Raw genomic sequence first — 18,492 nt, 5'->3', positions numbered from 1 at the left:
CCTCAGGTTGACTCAATGGGTGAACAGTGAAGATCAGTCCTGTCCTCAAATGCCCTCATACAGTCCTCAGCAGACGTATGCATGGTTTTACTCTGGTTTGATCCTTGAATTTAAGAAAAAATGTAAGATATAATTCTTTCTCCAACATGATTTGAATGAATGCCAGAGTAGGAGAAGAAGGCAACAAGAAACCAAAAAAAACAACAATTGGTAATTTGTTCATCCAAAGCAATTTTTTGGAAACACAGGGTTCATAATCTAAACTAAAGTATTTACTGTGATGCGTGCAACTCAATTTGAGTATGCAACAATTCCTCTAAACGATTGTGTTACTCCTCCGACTTTTTGGAAAAGCTAGTGAGAGAGAGTGAAAGAGAGAGAGAGAGAGAGAGAGAGAGAGAGAGAGAGAGAGAGAGAGAGGGAGAGGGAGAGAGAGAGCATCATGGAGGGGGGGGGATTTTTATTTTATCGTCGGCTGACATTAATTAAGATTAAGTAGATTTCCAAAATGAAGCATGAACAGGAACAGAAACAGAAAAAGGGGGGTAGAGGAAGACATTTATCGAGTTTATTTATGCGTATTTGAGAACTTGGCATGCTAATCTTACATGCTAAACTGTATCTGGGGACACCTATAATGTGCGCACCCACACAGACACACACAGATACAAACACACACACACACACACGCTCACACACACACCCTGACAAATGTTGGTTTACATTTACTAAGGATCTTTGATTGATGATAGATTGTTTGTGGTTGTGTATGTGTGTGTGTGTGTGTGTGTGTGTGTGTGTGTGTGTGTGTGTAGGAACGTGAGCTCGGCGGGGGAGGAGGCCCGTAGGAGGATGAGGGAGTGTGAGGGGCTGACGGACGCTCTGCTCTACGTCATCCAGACGGCTCTGGGGAGCAGCGAGATAGACAGCAAGGTACCCACACACACACTAACAATCACACGCACACACACACACACACACACACGCACGCACGCACGCACGCACGCACGCACGCACGCACGCACGCAACACACACATACACACACACAGAAACATACACACACAACAAACACACACACAGACACAAACACACGCACACACACACAAACACACATACAAACACACACAAACAGAAATACAGACACACACTAACACACACATGCACACAACACACACACACACACACACACATACGCACACAACAAACACACCCACACACACAGACAGAAACAAGCTCCCTCCTTCTCTCTTTCTCTCTTTCTTTCTCTCTATCCCTCTCTCACACATACAAATACATACATGTGCACGTGCCTGCACACACGCACGCAAAATCATACGCATTGTCTTCTGTGTGTGTGTGTGTGTGTGTGTGTGTGTGTGTGTGTGTGTGTGTGTGTGTGTGTGTGTGTGTGTGTGTGTGTGTGTGTGTGTAGGCTGTCGTGTGGCTGTTGCCTGAGTGAGTGGGGGGCTAAGAGGGGGGGAGTGTTTTCTTTTAATCCACAGAATCCCCTCTCTAGATCAAAGTCCATGTCTGTTGTCTGCACGGCCTCTCCAACAATGGGATTAACACATGGCTGGAGTGTGTGTGTGTGTGTGTGTGTGTGTGTGTGTGTGTGTGTGTGTGTGTGTGTGTGTGTGTGTGTGTGTGTGTGTGTGTGTGTGTGTGTGTGTGTGTGTGTGTGTGTGTGTGTGTGTTCTCTGTAGGTTTGTCTGTGTGTATTTTTCTGTGTGTGCATGTGTGTGTCTGTGTGTGTGTGTGTGTGTGTGTGTGTATGTGTGTGTGTGTGTGTGTGTGCATGTGTGTGTCTGTGTGTGTGTGTGTGTGTGTCTGTGTGTGTGTGTGTGTGTGTGTGTGTGTGTGTGTGTGTGTGTGTGTGTGTGTGTGTGTGTGTGTGTGTGTGTATTTGCATGGTTGTGTCTGTGTGTGTGTGTTTGTGTGTGTTTGAGCACAAGCTCTCGGGTCTTTGCCATGTCAAAGTGCTACCCCATCTTTACCTAGCTGTTTCATCCACTCTTCTTCTTTCTACCTCTCTCCCTCTCCCTCTCTCTCTTCTATTTCCCTCTCTCTTCCACCTCTCCCCTTCCTTCCCTCCCCCACTCTATCTCTCTCTGCTCCAGACCATAGAGAACTGTGTGTGTATCTTGAGGAACCTGTCCTACCGGCTGGCTGCAGAGACAACCCACAGCCAGCAGGGGGCGTCAGCTGGACGGCCTGCTGAGCGACGCCGGGGGGAAGGACGGGGAGAGCTCCGGCTGCTGGGGCAAGAAGAAGAAGAAGAAGAAGAGCCACGACCAGGTGAGGGGGGAGGGGCCTCCATCCTGAGGGTAGCGCTAGGGGGGTTGTTTGTCTCCCAGCTAAAATGTTCTGGGTTCGGGCTGCAGTCTACCTGTAAGTGTTCTTGAGCGTGATGCCCCCTAACCCCTACCTGCTCCCTTAGTGACCTTGGATATTTTGAATGCAAAAATATAAAATAGCTACAGTACACATTTTATTTCTTCCTACCTTTGGTTCTATCTCTGAAATATGTATTTCAATCTTTCCCCTTGCTGTGTACCTGTGTACAAATAACTGTAAATTACCTGGACTAAAAGAAAGGGAACTGAAGAGTTAAATGTGTATTGCTATTATAGAATCTGTTTTTCCCTGGTTCAGTGTGTGTGAGAAGACACAAGTAGAAATATGTTTGATATTCCTGGAGCGTTCGCTCTGTGTTCTCGTTGCACATCATCGGCACGTAGCGTTGGCGTCCGCCATCTTAGCTCTACACTTAGACGAGAATGACTCGACTTGCTTTTTCCCATTTCTTCTATTCAATCTCCTCTCAACCCATGGAAAGGGTTGAATACCGCTCCAGAGCATCCGTTTACCAACCATGGCATCCCAGCATGCCTTTAACCCCAGTGAAAGGACTGTTAATTCCAGGCTTTTTGCGACCACACCTGTTCAGCAGCTAGCAGCCAATCGTCACGTTCGGTTGGGAGCATCGTCCGCGGCCATTTTACGTCACGGCATAGGTCTTGAAGTAGGCCCGCCATATTTTCTCATGCTAATCATGCTAATCAGTGTGCCGTGTTGGTCAAGTGGCGCGCAGCCTTCCTTCTCTGAGTAAACAAACTCCCATAGCAAAATTTGCAGTTTATAAATCGTCTCTTAGCAACTGCCGCTTTTATTATTTTTCCTTTGTGTTTCTTTCTTCTTCTTCTTCATCGCCTGATTTGGATGATTCCATGCCAAGCTCAACCGCTAATGTATTCTCCCTCTGAATAGGCGCCTTGCAGGGAAAGTGGGAAGGAGTGAGAGGGGTGAGAGAGTGGGTGAGAGGGAGAGAGGGAAAATAGAGAATAAATGAGAAATGGCGCGGCTGGGCGGCTGGTTCCGGTTTGCGGAGTGAATACTGCGAGCTCTTTATGATCCTCGGGCAACAGCCAATCGGGATGAGGATGACTTCACAGCTGACCTCGTGAGAAGAGGGTAGGAGAGGAGATGGGGGGTAGCAGAGAGGATGGGGGGTGGAGGGCAATTCATAGGCCTTTTCATCATTGTAATGTATTGCCTCATTCCTCCCCCCATGTTTCGTCTCTGCTCCTCTCTCTATTTATTTATTTCCCTCTCTCTTGCCCTTCATATGCTGCTCTTTTCCTCTCAACTGCTCTCTCCTTCTCTCCATCCTGTCTATGGCATTTTCTTTCCCTTTGCTCTTACTATCTCAACTTACTATCACTGTATCCCTCTCTCCATCTCCCATTTCCCCATCTCCCAGTCTCCTCTCTCTCTCTCTCTCTCTCTCTCTCTCTCTCTCTCTCTCTCTCTCTCTCTCTCTCTCTCTCTCTCTCTCTCTCTCTATTGCTCCATCCATGTCCCTCCCTCTTACTCTCTCTCCCCCCACCTTGCAGCTGTGGGTGATTACTGTGAAGTGCGGGTTGGGGGGGGGGGGGGGTGTAATTAGAGGAGGGGAGAGGATGAACAACATGCTAAATACACAGGTAGAGGAGGGGAGAGAGGTGGGGAGAGAAGGGGAGAGGAAGGGAGGGGAAGGGAGGGACAGAGGAGACGAGGAGAGGAGAGAGGTGGAGGCGAGAAGAGTAGAATTGGCAGCGGAGGAGGAGAGAAGAGGGGATAAGGAGAGTGGAGGAGTAGAGGAGAGGAGAGCAGAGGGGAGTAGGGTGGAGGAAAAGATTGGAAGATAGGAGATAAGGAGAATGGAGTGGAGGAGCAGAGGAGAAGAGGAGGGTGGAGGAGGTGGCGAGATGCACCGGGAGGTAGGGAGAGAAAGAGTACATGGGCGGAAGGGCTGGAGGGAGGAAAGAGGAGAGGAAAGGAGAGTCCAGGGAGCAACCAAGGAGAGTTGCATCGATAAAAAACAAGAAGGTTCAGTGAGCTGACAGAGAGATATAAAGAGAGAGAAAGAGACATAAAGAGAGAGAGAGAGAGAGAGAGACATAAAGAGAGAGCGAGAGATAGAGAAAGCGAGAGAGAGAGAGAGAGAGAGAGAGAGAGAGAGAGAGAGAGAGAGAGAGAGAGCTATAAAGAGAGAGAAAGAGACATAAAGAGAGAGAGAGACATAGAGAGAGAGAGAGAGAGAGAGAGAGAGAGAGAGAGTGAGAGAGACAAAGAGAGAGAGAGAGAGAGAGAGAGAGAGAGAGAGAGAGAGAGAGAGAGAGAGGAAGAAAGAGATGTTTTTCCCCATGGAGCCCCCTTGACACGACCACAGGACACGTGTCGGTCATTAATTGAAGAGCAAGCAGCTTGGCAAGGTGTGTGTATGTGTGTGTTTGTGTGTGTGTGTGTGTGTGTGTGTGTTTGTGTCTAAATGTGTGCATGTTTATGTGTGTGTTCTCGCGTGTGTGCGCACGTGTGTGCACCTACGTGTGTGTGTGTGTGTGTGTGTGTGTGTGTGTGTGTGTGTGTGTGTGTGTGTGTGTGTGTGTGTGTGTGTGTGTGTGTGTGTGTGTGTGTGTGTGTGTGTGTGTGTGTGCATGTGGGTGTGTGGGTGTGTGAGTGTATGCAGTGGAGGTGCGGCAGGTGATCCAGAAGGTGATGAAAAAGTGTTGCAACATCTGACAATATTCGGAAATATCAACCAACAGGTTCTATTACACTCAATTGAATAGACAAGCAGTAAGATATCTTTTCTATGTGAATATTGAAGTTTTGATTAAAAGAAAAAAAAACAGTGTTGCCAAAGGACCAAATGAAACACAGTGATGTGTTATTTTTGCACTTCACATGGTTGAAATGTGATCATTTGTTTTGGTTGTCTGGCGTCTCTGCAAGAGCAGGCCTTCCAGGGCCACCTCTGTATTACAATTGACATTTAAGGCTTTCTCTCTAATACGCTTTCATTCCAAGAGATTACAGGTGAGTCGCAGAACAGCCAAAGCATGCGTAGCATACGCACAAAAATACAAAGAAATAAAAAGATTGCTGCCACGATAAGACAGCAGGGCACTACGGTAAAGACAGCAGGGTAGCATAGGTGAGCATGATAGACTATATTGGTTAGGGAGTTAGACACCCAGAGGAAAGGTTCTGAGTTTGAACCTCAATGACCACTGCCTTACCTGTAGGCACCTTTTAGCAAGATGCTCCTCAATACCTGCTGTAGCTGTGATTTGAGAGCTAATATTTGAGTGCAATTTGTTCGAAATGCCACAGCCGTCTGTCAGCCATTAGTGAGTGAAATGCACTGTGAGAATATCTGCTCTGGTTGACAGCGCCTGCCTCTGCCTGAGTCAGTTTAGATGAGACTGCTCTTCCGTGATTTGTTCGGGGAATCCATATGGCTTGTCGTTCACATGTGCGTGAAATGCAACACCACTCAACGGTGGAGAAACGTGGGGAGGGGGAGAAGGCGGGCAGGTTTTTTTTTTTTTAACCAAAGGTCGAACTCTCTTCGTCGCTTTTCTACTCTCTCTTTAATTGAATCTTTGATCTCTTGCATCTTACCTACAGCACCTCTGTCTCCGTCCTCCACCGTAAAGGCTTAGTTATGGTCCCATGTCAATGCAACGCAAAGTGGTTTACGGACCCATGGCGTCTATGCGGGACCCTCCTTGCGTCCGCCCCAAGGTGCCGGTCCGCTTACCACAACCCGACGGAGAACCAAAACAGGTTTACGACTGCGTTGAAGCGACTGCGCGGTCATCGCGTTGCGTCAACGTGGAACCATACCATTCAGTCACGGTGGCTAAGCGTGTTTGCTGAAAGACTAAATCACCATCAGTCTGCGACCGTGTCCCACCAACACGTGTCCAATCCTCTGCCCCCTCGCAGTGGGACGGCGTCGGCCCCTTCCCGGACTCGGCCGACCCGCCAAAGGGCATCCAGATGCTGTGGCACCCCACCATCGTGAAGCCCTACCTCACCCTGCTGTCCGAGTGCTCCAATCCAGACACGCTGGAGGGCGCGGCAGGGGCGCTGCAGAACCTGGCAGCCGGGAGCTGGAAGGTAAAGGTGATTCAGAAGCCCCTTTCTCTTCTCCTCACTGGGTCTGTGTGGCTCCCCCTATGTCCGTGTGCTAACCTTATCTCTCTGTTGCGGACCTTAAGTCTGTGTTGCTAACCTTATATCTTTGTTGCTGATCTTAAACGCGTTATTTAAACGGGGTCATCCCTATGTTCCCCAGGTCCTATGTTCCCCGGGTGCAAAGGGTTAGGGTCAGGTTTAGGGTTATGGTTAGGGTTAGGGTGAGGGTTAACCCTAAACCTAACCATAACCAATCGGAGGAGAGCCATTCTAACCAATCACAGGCGAATCAGAGGCGAAAAAGGCGGTGCTTGCTTGCCCCTACCATCCAATGAAAAAAAGATTTGCTCACAGGGTCCTATGTTCCCCGGTCACATACAAAGCGGGGGACATAGGACCCGGGGAACATAGGACCCGGGGAACATAGGTACGCTCCCATTTAAACATGCACTTTGTTGCTATATACTGCAACTATTCCATATACTCCATAAAAATATATCTCACCAAGAGAGTTTCTCCAAAATTAATCTCCCCCATCGAAAAGACTATCCAACCAGCAAATCTTCACTTTGAATACTTGTATTGATAACTAGCTTTCATCTGAAAATGATGAAATTGCGATAACTACTGGTTCGACGTCCCTACTGGCCCTAGTGGTGGGATGGTACGAGCAGCTGGTATTAGGAAGGAGTGATCAAAAGAAGTACAACAAATCTCATTGAATGAGCCCATAAAGGGCAGGATTTAATGGAAACCACTCAAAACATTCACTGGGCCAAACAAACAGCATTCCTCTCAGCCAAACACATGCTGCATAATCTAAGCTTGTCTTGCTAAAAACACGTTGACCTGCACCCTCCATAATTGTTTAGGGGTGCGTTCATTTATTATAATTTTACTCTTCCTAACACCAACATATCTACTGATCCTGCCATAACTACCTGAGGGCAATTTGATTGAATTACACATCTGCATTCAATAATTTACCAACAAACATCCAGAGGCATCACAACTACAGAGCTCGCCGGATCCCCTCTCCATTCAGCTCCACTCGGTACAGCCCAATGAGGCCTGATCACTCACACCTGTGCATGGTTAACGAGTGAGCTGGATCAAGTAGCCGCCTCACACTGTGGCCACGTTTATACGTAGCAGGGTATTTATAGAAACTAATATTTCCCCCCCTCCGTTTTCAAAAATAACATTGTGCACACAGCATCGTTTTCAAAAAAGTTGTCGTTTACATCAAAACGCATACATTTATATATATTATATTATAACTATTTGGCATTATAACTATGCCAAACTTATGGGCGGCAGTGTAGGGAGAAGGATAAAGCCATGCAAGCCAATCAGAATCCTCAGAATCAACAGCAACGAATAACACGAGCGTCTTCCTGTAACAAACAAACTGTAAACATAGGGCGCTCATATGACGTTAAGCATTTCCTGGCGCATAATGTCACGCTTCAGAACCTAAAACCCCGTTTCTCCCCGTTGACACGACAACACATAACCAGCGTTTTCAGAAATCTCCACTTGGGCCGGAGTTTTTAGAATTTATCCCCTCACCCCTCCCCCCTCCGTGTACATCCGCGCGGCGGTGCGTAAGGAGAAGGGGCTGCCCATCCTGGTGGAGCTGCTGAGGATAGACAACGACCGGGTGGTGTGCGCCGTGGCCACCGCCCTGCGCAACATGGCTCTGGACGTCCGGAACAAGGAGCTCATCGGTGAGGGGGAGGCCCTGCACGGGCAGACACACACGCACACACACACACACACACACAGAGACATACACAGACACCCACATGCACATACTAACGGACACACACACACGCACAGAGAGACATACGCACACACCCACATGCACATACTCAAGGACACACAAACACACACACACACACACACACACACACATTCACACTTGCACACACACACAAACACACACACACACACACACACACACACACACACACACACACACACAGACATACACACACACCCACATGCACATACTCACGGACACACAAACACGCACAAACACACACACACACACACACGCACACACACGCATGCACGTACGCACATACTGCTCCACTAGTATTTCCCCGAAGCAGGTAGCAGAGCCCTAAGTGCTGGGTGTGGTGTGTGTGTGTGTGAGTGTGTGGGTGCGTGCGTCTGTCTGCATGTGAATGTTTTTGTTCCGCTGCATCAAACGCTAATAAATATTGTGCGTTTATTGGCGGTCTGTCAGACCCTTGCATCTGTTGTGTGAGGAGGGCCGTGGGAAGTGGAGCTCGGGCAGAAGGGTGTGTCGTAGCGTAACTCTGAGTACAGATCAAGTTCACACACCGACACTGTACACACTGCATCGACCGTGGACGTTTCCCCGCACTGACATCGTTATTCATATTCAGTTCATACAATGTAGCGAGGGGATGCCTTCATTTAAAACAAATAACCTCAATAAACCTCACCTCTCCCTCTGCTTTTAAATCTGTTTTATTTTCCATTACAGCATGCATAGTGTCCCTCTGTTCCTGCAGTATTCGGTCTGACCCATAATCTGTGTCTTCAACGCCTGTCTTACACGTATTTATCACGTCTCTCACCACTTGTCTGAGGCCTGTCTCTCAAACTGTCTCTCCACCTGTCCTTCCACTTGTCTAACACCTTTGTCTCCACCTGTATAACACTTGTCTGACACATGTCCCACCTGACTTACACCTGTTTCTCCACCTGTCAATCCACCTGACCTGTTAGATACCTTCTCTTTGCCTGTCTCTCCACCTGTCTCATACCTCTCCCTCCGCCTCTCTCTCCACCTGTATAACACCTGTCTCTCCTCCTCCGACCCCGAACAGGTAAGTACGCCATGAGGGACCTGGTCCACCGCCTGCCCGGCATCGGCGGCAGCAACAACAACAACACCAGCGCCGGGGGCGGGGCAAACGGCAGCGGGGGCGGGGCCAATGGCACGGGGCTGCCGGGCAAGACCATGTCGGACGACACGGTGACGGCCATCTGCTGCGCGCTGCACGAGGTCATCACCAAGAACATGGAGAACACCAAGGCCCTGAGGGACGCCGGCGGCATCGAGAAGCTCATCGGCATCGCCCGCAGCAAAGGAGACAAGTGGGTGGAGCCTAATGAGTAGGGGGGTGCAGCCTAATGAAAGTGGTGGAGGGCCTTAAGAGAGGTGGGGGGAGGGGAGGAGCCCAATAATAGTGGGGGGAGAGGGGGCGGGGCCTAATTAGAGGGAGGGAGAGGGAGAAGTTAAATGAGAGTGGGGGGAGGAGAAAGGAGGGGGGGGCGGGGCCGTGATTGTCGTAATCAAGGGCCGCTATGTTGAGTAATATTTAGAAAACATTCAAGGGGCAAGCGTTTATTATCCTTTTATCTTCCCATTTTCTGCTCTACAAATCCATAGCATCGATATACGATAGACCATCCAAACCGTTCCCATTTCAGTTTCAGTCGGGTCTCGCCCCCCGTCGAAAACCAACTTTCCAAACCCTGGAAACAAACCTGGAAACAGGAACAAGGTGTCCTGCATCAGCCCGCAGTGCCTTCATGTTCCGACATTAGCATTCTCCCCCTGTCCTCCCTCCCCCAGCCACCCCTCCCGTGCGCGGGAGGATGAAAAGCGATCGTGCCGTTTCCCTTTCGTCTGTTTGTCTCGTTGTTATTCTGCGTTTGTTGCGTTTGTCAGGAGCCAGACAAACCTTCTTTGCGTCTCCTCTGCGGTTAAAAATAAGCGAAGGAAAACACATGGCGAAGACAGCAGACGGAGGTGGAGGTGGGGACTCTGTGTAGCGTGGCGCGCCACTCTAATGTTTGTCCCCGTCTTCAGACACACTCCCAAGGTGGTGAAGGCCGCCTCGCAGGTTCTCAACAGCATGTGGCAGTACAGAGACCTACGCAGCCTCTACAAGAAGGTATGGCTGTCTCTCTCTCCCTCTCTCTGTACTCTCACTTTCTATTTGCCTCTCTCTCTCTCTCTCTCTCTCTCTCTCTCTCTGTACTCTCTCTTGATATATCCCCCTCTCGCTCTCCATCTCTATCCCTCTCTCTTTGACGTTCACTCACTCTCTCTCTGTCTCTGTGTCTATTTCATCTCACTCTCCCAGCTCTCTCTCTTCTTTTCCTCCTTCTCTTTGTACACTATCCATCTGTACACCTCTCTCTCTCTTTCTCTCTTTCTCTCTCTCTTTGTCTTCTTATCTCTGTCCCTCTATGTCTCTCTCTCTCTGTCTGCAAGCATCAATAACAATGCTATTGTATGTGTAAGGATCATAGTATATAGTTGAGAAGTGAAGTGTATTATCTTTTCAAACTTTTTTCTGTTCTGCGCTTCATCTCCTCCTCCTCTTTTCCGTCTATCTCTATTTCCTATCTCTTTCTTGTCTTTTCCACTGTACCCATCATTCACCCTGACTTTCCTCCAATGTCCCTCTAAATGTCCTTTTGATTGTCCCATCCTCCTCCTCTCCTTGCGTTTCTTCTCCAGGATGGCTACTCCCAGTACCACTTTGTGGGCTCCTCCTCTACCATAGAGAGGGACAGACAGAGGCCTTACTCCTCCTCCCGCACCCCCTCCGTCTCCCCCGTCCGGACGTCCCCCAACAACCGCTCCGGTGGGTCCCGTCGCCGCCGTGACCACATTCACCGGTGGCACCGCAACGCCGTTGGTTCAAAAACATATATAGACACACGCACGCACACGCGCACACACACGCACAAACGCACACACACATTCAGACGACACCTCTGGTTCGAACATGATTTTGGAGGGCTTTTTCATGACGTTTGAGCCATCAGAAGATGTTTTGCTGTCCATGTCCAGACTGGTCTCGTCCTGTGTGAGAAAACTCCACATCTGGCCATCTTTCTCCTACCACTGCACCTTTAAAGGCTTAACAATCCGAACCAACAGGGAGGAGCTCTCTGTGGGAGGCTTGCTTCTGGCTCGGCTCTCACAGGCTTGTGCAGAGTTAATGAACCTTACATCCATATTTTCAGCATAATAAACCATGGTGGGATATGGAGCGGGGCCCAAAGGGGACAGTGGTGAGTTAGGAAGTCTAACAGGCTAGCCTGCTTCTGTGTGAGTGTGGGCTAACAGGCTAGCCCAATGGTGCGCTGTGTGAGTGACGGCTTACGGGTTAGCATGCTAACAGGCTATCCCCATGGTGCTCTGTGTGAGTGTGGCTGTTCACACTGAGTCGCCCATTAGAGGGATGCTGTTCAAACACATGGCGACTGAATCAACAGCCAGGACATTGGATAACAGGAACAACCACCTCCTTACCACGCCACGCATTGCCTCTGTCCCTCTTTATGGATCTGGTTATTTGATTTGTTCGGACCAGCCGGACACAAAGGATCCAGCATTTGTATGATTGTCCTCTGAATATTTTTTACGATTTGAAGCGTTCCTTTGACAAACAAGAAAAGGGAACCCAGGTTACGCCAGGAGAAGGTGCTTTGGGTAGGCGGCTGTTTGAAGAATGAGTGTTTACCTGCCGTTTGAACGAGCTGTACAGAGCCCAGCGGATGACAGAGACGGAGATAGAGATCATAAGAGCTCATGTTAGATGGAGAGAGAGAGAGAGACGACAGCTCGTATTAGATAGAGAAAGAGGACAGAGAGAGTCACAGATAGACAGAGAGATAGAGAGATCATAATAGATCTCAATATATATTCAGAGAGAGAGGGAGAGAGAGGGAGGGAGAGAGAGACGGAGAAGGCAGATGGGCCAGCCGTGTCAGCCGGGGCTGTAGGGTGTTGTAATATTAGAGGCAGAACATCACTCTGTGGTCCTGAAGATATTAAACATCTGGCACTGTGACAATGGAGGACTCCATTAATTATTAGTTTTTCTCTTAGATGAAGAATGGAGGGAGAGATAGAGAGAGCGAGGGAGATAGAGACAGAAAAGGAAAGAGTTGAGGGACAGTTACAGAAGGAGAGAGTGAGATTTCCCACTGATCAAGAGAGAGAGAGAGAGAGAGAGAGAGCATGAGAGAGAACTGGAAGGTGTCATAGATAGAGTGAGGGGTAAAGTTATAGCGAGAGAGAAGAGAGATTAATGCAGAAGCTTCCAAGAAGTAAGCAGGCCTCCGGAGAAAGGATGACTAAGTATTTCCCACTCAATTAAATACTGATGAGATCACACACACACACACACACACACACACACACACACACACACACACACACACACACACACACACACACACACACACACACACACACACACACACACACACACACACACACACACACACATATCCTGTGGCCTGCATTTCTTGTATCTTACCAAGTGTTAAGTGACAGAGCGTAACGATTACATCTTAATGTGTATTCAATCAATGAAAACATCCAGTGTGACCCAATATAATATTGTTATGCTAAGCTTGTGTGTTTAAATATTATGCTAATGCATGGTTACAGTACTGTGAGAGATTTGCATACATTTACATGGACAAGGATATTTTGGCTGTCAGGGTGAACAAAGCCGTATTCTCTCGCTATTTAGAGAGGAGAATGTCAATCATACTTTTCATTAATCATCATTAAGTAATCATAATTAATAAAAGGATAATTGATCAGACCAGCAGGCCGGTTTTATCCTCTCTCGAATACACAGTGGCCTAAATAGTAGTGTGTGTGTGTGTGTGTGTGTGTGTGTGTGTGTGTGTGTGTGTGTGTGTGTGTGTGTGTGTGTGTGTGTGTGTGTGTGTGTGTGTGTGTGTGTGTGTGTGTGTGTGTGTGTGCGCGCAGCGAGTGCTCCAGCCTCACCAAGGGAAATGATGGCGGCGAAGGAAAGGAAGGCGGATTATGAGTCGACGAGCAATCCTGGTTACCATGGCAACAAGGGCGAGCACACCTCCAGGAAGGACGCCATGGCGGGTAGGGCACACACACACACACACACACACACACACACACACACACACACACACACACACACACACACACACACACACATTTATAATTAAACAGTACTTAATAATAACTCATTTATTAAGTCATTTATTTCCCCATGTCTCCATCTCAGGTCAAATCCCGGGCGGATCGTCAACGCTACACAGAGGAGCCTACGTCTCGCCCACAGACGACCTAAAATACAACCAGGTAAGACCCCCGCTGGACCCTCACCCGGTACAGTACTATGGGGCTCTGTCCCTGGTACAGATCCGGGCCATACCGTTGCTCTGTCGTGTCCTGCTTGGATCGGCCTGTCCTGTTGCGATGGCTTGTTGTGGCTAGCCCCCGCCCAGCCGGTGGAGCGGGTTGTCTGGCAATCGGAGGGTTGCCGGCTCGATCCCCGGCTCCCCCTGGCTAAGCGAGGTGTACCTGAGCGAGGAACCTAACCCTGACTGCTCCCGACGAGCTGGCTTTTTCCTTTTATGTATTCACACACGACCATGTGTGTTTGAACGGTAGCCACTAATTGTCCAGTGCTTTGAGGGTCCGCTTTCTAGAAAGCGCTGTCGACCCATCCTCAATGCAGTCCATGTGCAGTGACTGGTTCCTTTGTTGTCCTGTTCTGTTCCCCATCGTCCACCGCCACCGCCCAGGTGTCCTCCCAGGGCATGCCCTCCGAGCCCTACCCGCCCTTCCAGAACCCCCCGCCGCCGCCCGGCGCCGGTAACTACGACGACCAGGCCTTCTACGAGGAGCAGGTGCACGCGGCGGGGGGCCGCCCCCCGCAGGGAGACCTCAACATGCACCTCGGGGGCCTCAAGTCCACTGGCAACTACGTGGACTTCTACTCCGCGTCGCGGCCCTACAGCGAGCTCAACTACGAGACCAGCCACTACCCGGCCTCGCCGGACTCCTGGGTCTAGTGGGGTACCCCCCTCCTGGGTCTAGTGGGGTAACCCCCCTCCTGGGTCTAGTGGGGTACCCCCCCTCCTGGGTCTAGTGGGGTACCCCCCCTCCTGGGTCTAGTGGGGTACCCCCCCTCCTGGGTCTAGTGTGGGAGCCTCCTTCCGGTTCTAGTGGGGGAACCCCCCCTGGGTCTAGTGGGGGAACACCCCCTAGATCTAGTGGGGGAACACCCCTGGGTCTAGTAGGGGGACCCCCTTTCTGGGTCAAGTGGGGGAACCCCCTTCTGGGTCTAGTGGGGGAACCCCCTTCTGGGTCTAGTGGGGGAACCCCCCCTGGGTCTAGTGGGGGAACACCCCCTAGATCTAGTGGGGGAACACCCCTGGGTCTAGTAGGGGGACCCCCTTTCTGGGTCAAGTGGGGGAACCCCCTTCTGGGTCTAGTGGGGGAACCCCCTTCTGGGTCTAGTGGGGGAACCCCCCCTGGGTCTAGTGGGGGAACCCCCTTCTGGGTCTAGTGGGGGAACCCCCCCTGGGTCTAGTGGGGGAACCCCCCCTGGGTCTAGTACTCGAGAGATCCAGAGCCTGAGATGAAGGGGGGGAGGGGAGAGGATGATCTCTTTATTTTTGTTCCATTAGTTCTTCTTTATCTCTCTGCCCCCCTTGTACAATTCCAAGCCCCCACCGACGTCATTACCTTCACGACCATCTCTGCCCCCTCTCACCTTCACCCACCCACCCCCCCACTCTCCTCAGTGTTTGTTTGTTTTGATTTACTCAGTCAAGCCAGTAGTGAGTAAACATGGGTGTGAGTATGGGCGTGCATTAATGCGTGAGTGCGCTCGTTAGTGTGTGATGTGTGCATATGCGTGTGTGCATGCATGCTTGAGTGCGCGCGCGTGTGTGTGTGTGTGTGTGTGTGTGTGTGTGTGTGTGTGTGTGTGTGTGTGCATGCATCCGTGAGTGTGCGCGCATGTGTTTCTGTGTGTATAGGGCAGAGGAAGGGCGGGCGTATAGAAAGGAAAGGAGAAATGGAATCAAAAGGAAAAGACATCCTCCTTCTCAATCTCCCGTCTCTCTCCCTCCCTCACACCATATAGACTGCTGATGGAAATGAGAGATAGGGAGAGAGAGGAGGGAGGGAGAGAGAGACAAGGTGGTCCCAGGTGACGAAGGACCAGAGCCATGCATGTTGCATGCACACTGTGACCGCCAAGAGTCCCCCAACACACAATTGAACACAAACGACAACAAAACAACAGCTGGCACAATGTCCTTCCAATGCGTTTGTTGCGTATGGTTACAGATCGGTCAGAATGCGACATAACTCCCGCCTCCGAATGGGGTCCACAAAGAGAGTGAGAGAATGTAAAATAAAAATGATGGACAGCCTAGCGAGGTAAAAGAAAGTTAGAATGTAGAATAACGAAAGATGGAGACGAAGGGAAGAGCGAGAGCAGGGGAGAGAGAGAGAGAGAGAGAGAGAGAGAGAGAGAGAGAGAGAGAGAGAGAGAGAGAGAGAGAGAGAGAGAGAGAGAGAGAGAGAGAGAGAGAGAGAGAGAGAGAGAGAGAGAGAGAGAGAGAGAGAGAGAGAGAGAGAGAGAGAGAGAGAGAGAGAGACGTACCAGTATTGCGATGTACTGAGTCACGGAAGGACACGGATGAGGGGGAAAGTTTGGATCAAAGGACTCAGAAAAGGTTGAGCGAGAAAGGCCGTGGATGGAAAAGGAGAGAGAGAGCTCAAAGCACTGGGCGTACGAGGTTTGCATGTTTGGAAGAAGCGATCATGGGGAGGGGGGCGGGGGGGAAGGGGGCATGTCTGACGAAGACAGCGGATGTACATATTTGGTCACAGAAAACGGATCTATTTGTAACGTGAAGCACAAGAGACGAGACGAGTCGTAGGCCCAGCTGTCCATCAGAGAGATCCCCCCCCCCCCCCACGCTCTCTCTATACACTGTTATACTGTGTGAGGTCATGACTCAACCCCCACCCTCCCCCACCTCTACTCCACCCTGACCCCACCCCCTGCCAGGTAGAGCGATGCTTTCCTTTTTTTGTATCATTTACTTGTTTGTTTTTTTCATTTTCGGGTTTCTTTTGTATTATTCTGGTTGTATAGTATTTGATGTACATTGACGACATGACTTTGTTGTATTTTACATTGCACTGATTTCTGTGTAAGGCCTTCTCCGCGATGCAATGCGCTGGGACTTATCGTCAGAACACAACTGTACATCTACACACACACACACACGCACACGCACACAAACCTTTCTACCGAATAAAAAGGAAGGGCGAGAAATCTCATATCACAGCTACGACAAAGATACAGGGAACGATTCCGATATCTGGCTAAAAGGTGAGAATGTGATTTCGATGATGAGGAGGGGGTTTAAAAAAATATACTGACCAATCATGGTGCTCCTTCACTGCCCTAGAAATAGGCCTCTGTGGTCTTCAGGGCTCTCAGAAGACATTCTGACCCTAAGACACAGTGGTTACAAACCCCATTCAACAAAGCGTTTCCCGGTCAAGCCCTTTTTTTACTACGATTTCTCGGTAGCTCCTGTGATGTCGAGGTTGGTTTTGATAGTAGCTGGAGTTTCAGTCGATGTCTGTTTTATTTACACCTCCAAGAAGACAAGACACCCATTCTCGTCCACAAAACTTTGCTTAGAATCACGGTTTATCACTGTTAAAGGAAAAAAAAAACGTGCCAAACGTGGGTATGCAGATGGCGACATGGGAGGGAGGAGTGGGAAGGTCAAAGTTCAGTTGAGGATTCCTACTTCCACATAGCGTCATTGGTTTGTAAATGTTTTTTTTAACTGTGTTTTACTGGGATCAAACTGTCTTACTGCACTGAGACTTGAAGAGGAATACAAAATAGTAGTAATAAAAAAATCGATAAGAATAAAAAAAGTTGGGACTGTAAAAAGGCGGTTGTACAATATTAGATTATTTCTGTGTTGTAAAATATTCAATGTTTGAAGTTCTTCATTTAGTTTCCTTTCTCAAAGATGGGTGGCGATTATAAGTTTCCTGGTAGACAAAGCTGTTAATAGAGTATGGATATATATTATATAAATATAAATATATACTTTTTACGTGCAGACGTGGATGTCACTTATAGCATCAACATAATGATGAAAAAAACGAGAACTCCCATGTAGGACGACTTTTTTTCACGTTTTACCTTCTGCTCTTCACACTAAAGATGTTGACTTTGTGGGGTAATGTTGTGGCTGAGTGCTGGACCAGACCAGGTTCCGAGAGTTATCAGGTTGTCCCTGCTGAAACAAACGGAAAGTGGCGATGTTTATGTCTTTTTTTTTTACGGTGTTAATTTTTCTAACTGTACACAGAATGTTACGTTTATTTGTTTGTTTGTTTGCATAGATTAGGTATAGCTGCCAAACATTATCAACGTGACTAATAAACTTTTCAAAGAAAGAACGTTTTTTTCGTACAATTTTTCGCTACTTACATCCTGTCACGTTGGCCTTGATGTGGCATAAGCGTGTGGATGTAAATCGCGAACAAATATGTTCAACGAAGGTTTTTGACGACAACGTCGGTCCCTGGTCTGCCCAACCTGCAGCTGTTTAGAAGTCTTAGTAGCGGTCCATTTTCCGATGCTTGAAATGAAATAACGATGACGCGATGATCCAGAGAAAAACCTTAACAACACACAAACACTGATTGAGAAACAGACATATCTTACATGTTAGCGAGCATCCGGATACTGGCGGTGTACCGTTTGTCTTTGTGATCCGCCAGTATGGAAACCCTGCAGGACCTGTATGGAATGGGAAGGGAGGCGTTTTTCTTTTTGTTGTTGCTAGATGACAAAAAAAATGTGTTTTAAAGAGATACAAAAACTTGTTTAATCTTTTTATTGCCTCAAACTGATTGCAACAGATCCACACACAAAAAAATGTAACGGACCATGGAAGATGGGTCTCGGCTTTCAGGAGTTGTTATTTTGCGTTGCCAAAGATGATTTTCAGCTGTTTCCTGGTATACGACCAACCCATAACACTCTGACCTGGATTGAAATAAAGCAGTCGTGACAGTTGCTCTCGCTCATGTTCTGTGTGACCTTGGCCTCCCTTCTTCTATGCGAAGATGAAAGGAATTCGCCAACATTCACAAGTCATCTATGGTCCTCAAATTGAGGTTATGC

General features: G+C 48.9%; 1 protein-coding gene across 1 annotated transcript in view; it reads left to right on the top strand.

Moving 5' to 3' along the window:
- Window positions 1-18,384, top strand: part of LOC132462931 (catenin delta-2-like) — a 34,323-nt gene extending 15,939 nt beyond the window's left edge. The window contains 13 exon segments of the mRNA XM_060058709.1: window positions 7-75; window positions 753-933; window positions 2,119-2,198; window positions 2,200-2,296; window positions 6,275-6,441; window positions 8,039-8,196; window positions 9,331-9,601; window positions 10,320-10,404; window positions 10,977-11,103; window positions 13,254-13,382; window positions 13,531-13,607; window positions 14,054-14,720; window positions 14,796-18,384. Of these exon segments, the coding sequence (XP_059914692.1) occupies window positions 7-75; window positions 753-933; window positions 2,119-2,198; window positions 2,200-2,296; window positions 6,275-6,441; window positions 8,039-8,196; window positions 9,331-9,601; window positions 10,320-10,404; window positions 10,977-11,103; window positions 13,254-13,382; window positions 13,531-13,607; window positions 14,054-14,323 (1,711 nt within the window). The 3' untranslated portion in view covers window positions 14,324-14,720; window positions 14,796-18,384.
- Window positions 18,385-18,492: the final 108 nt, after the last annotated feature.

Source organism: Gadus macrocephalus, chromosome 8 (assembly GCF_031168955.1).
Source record: "Gadus macrocephalus chromosome 8, ASM3116895v1".
In the NCBI taxonomy this organism is placed as follows: Eukaryota; Metazoa; Chordata; class Actinopteri; order Gadiformes; family Gadidae; genus Gadus; species Gadus macrocephalus.
The sequence above is the reverse complement of the archived record's forward strand: the minus strand, read 5'-3'. Positions and strand labels throughout refer to the sequence as shown.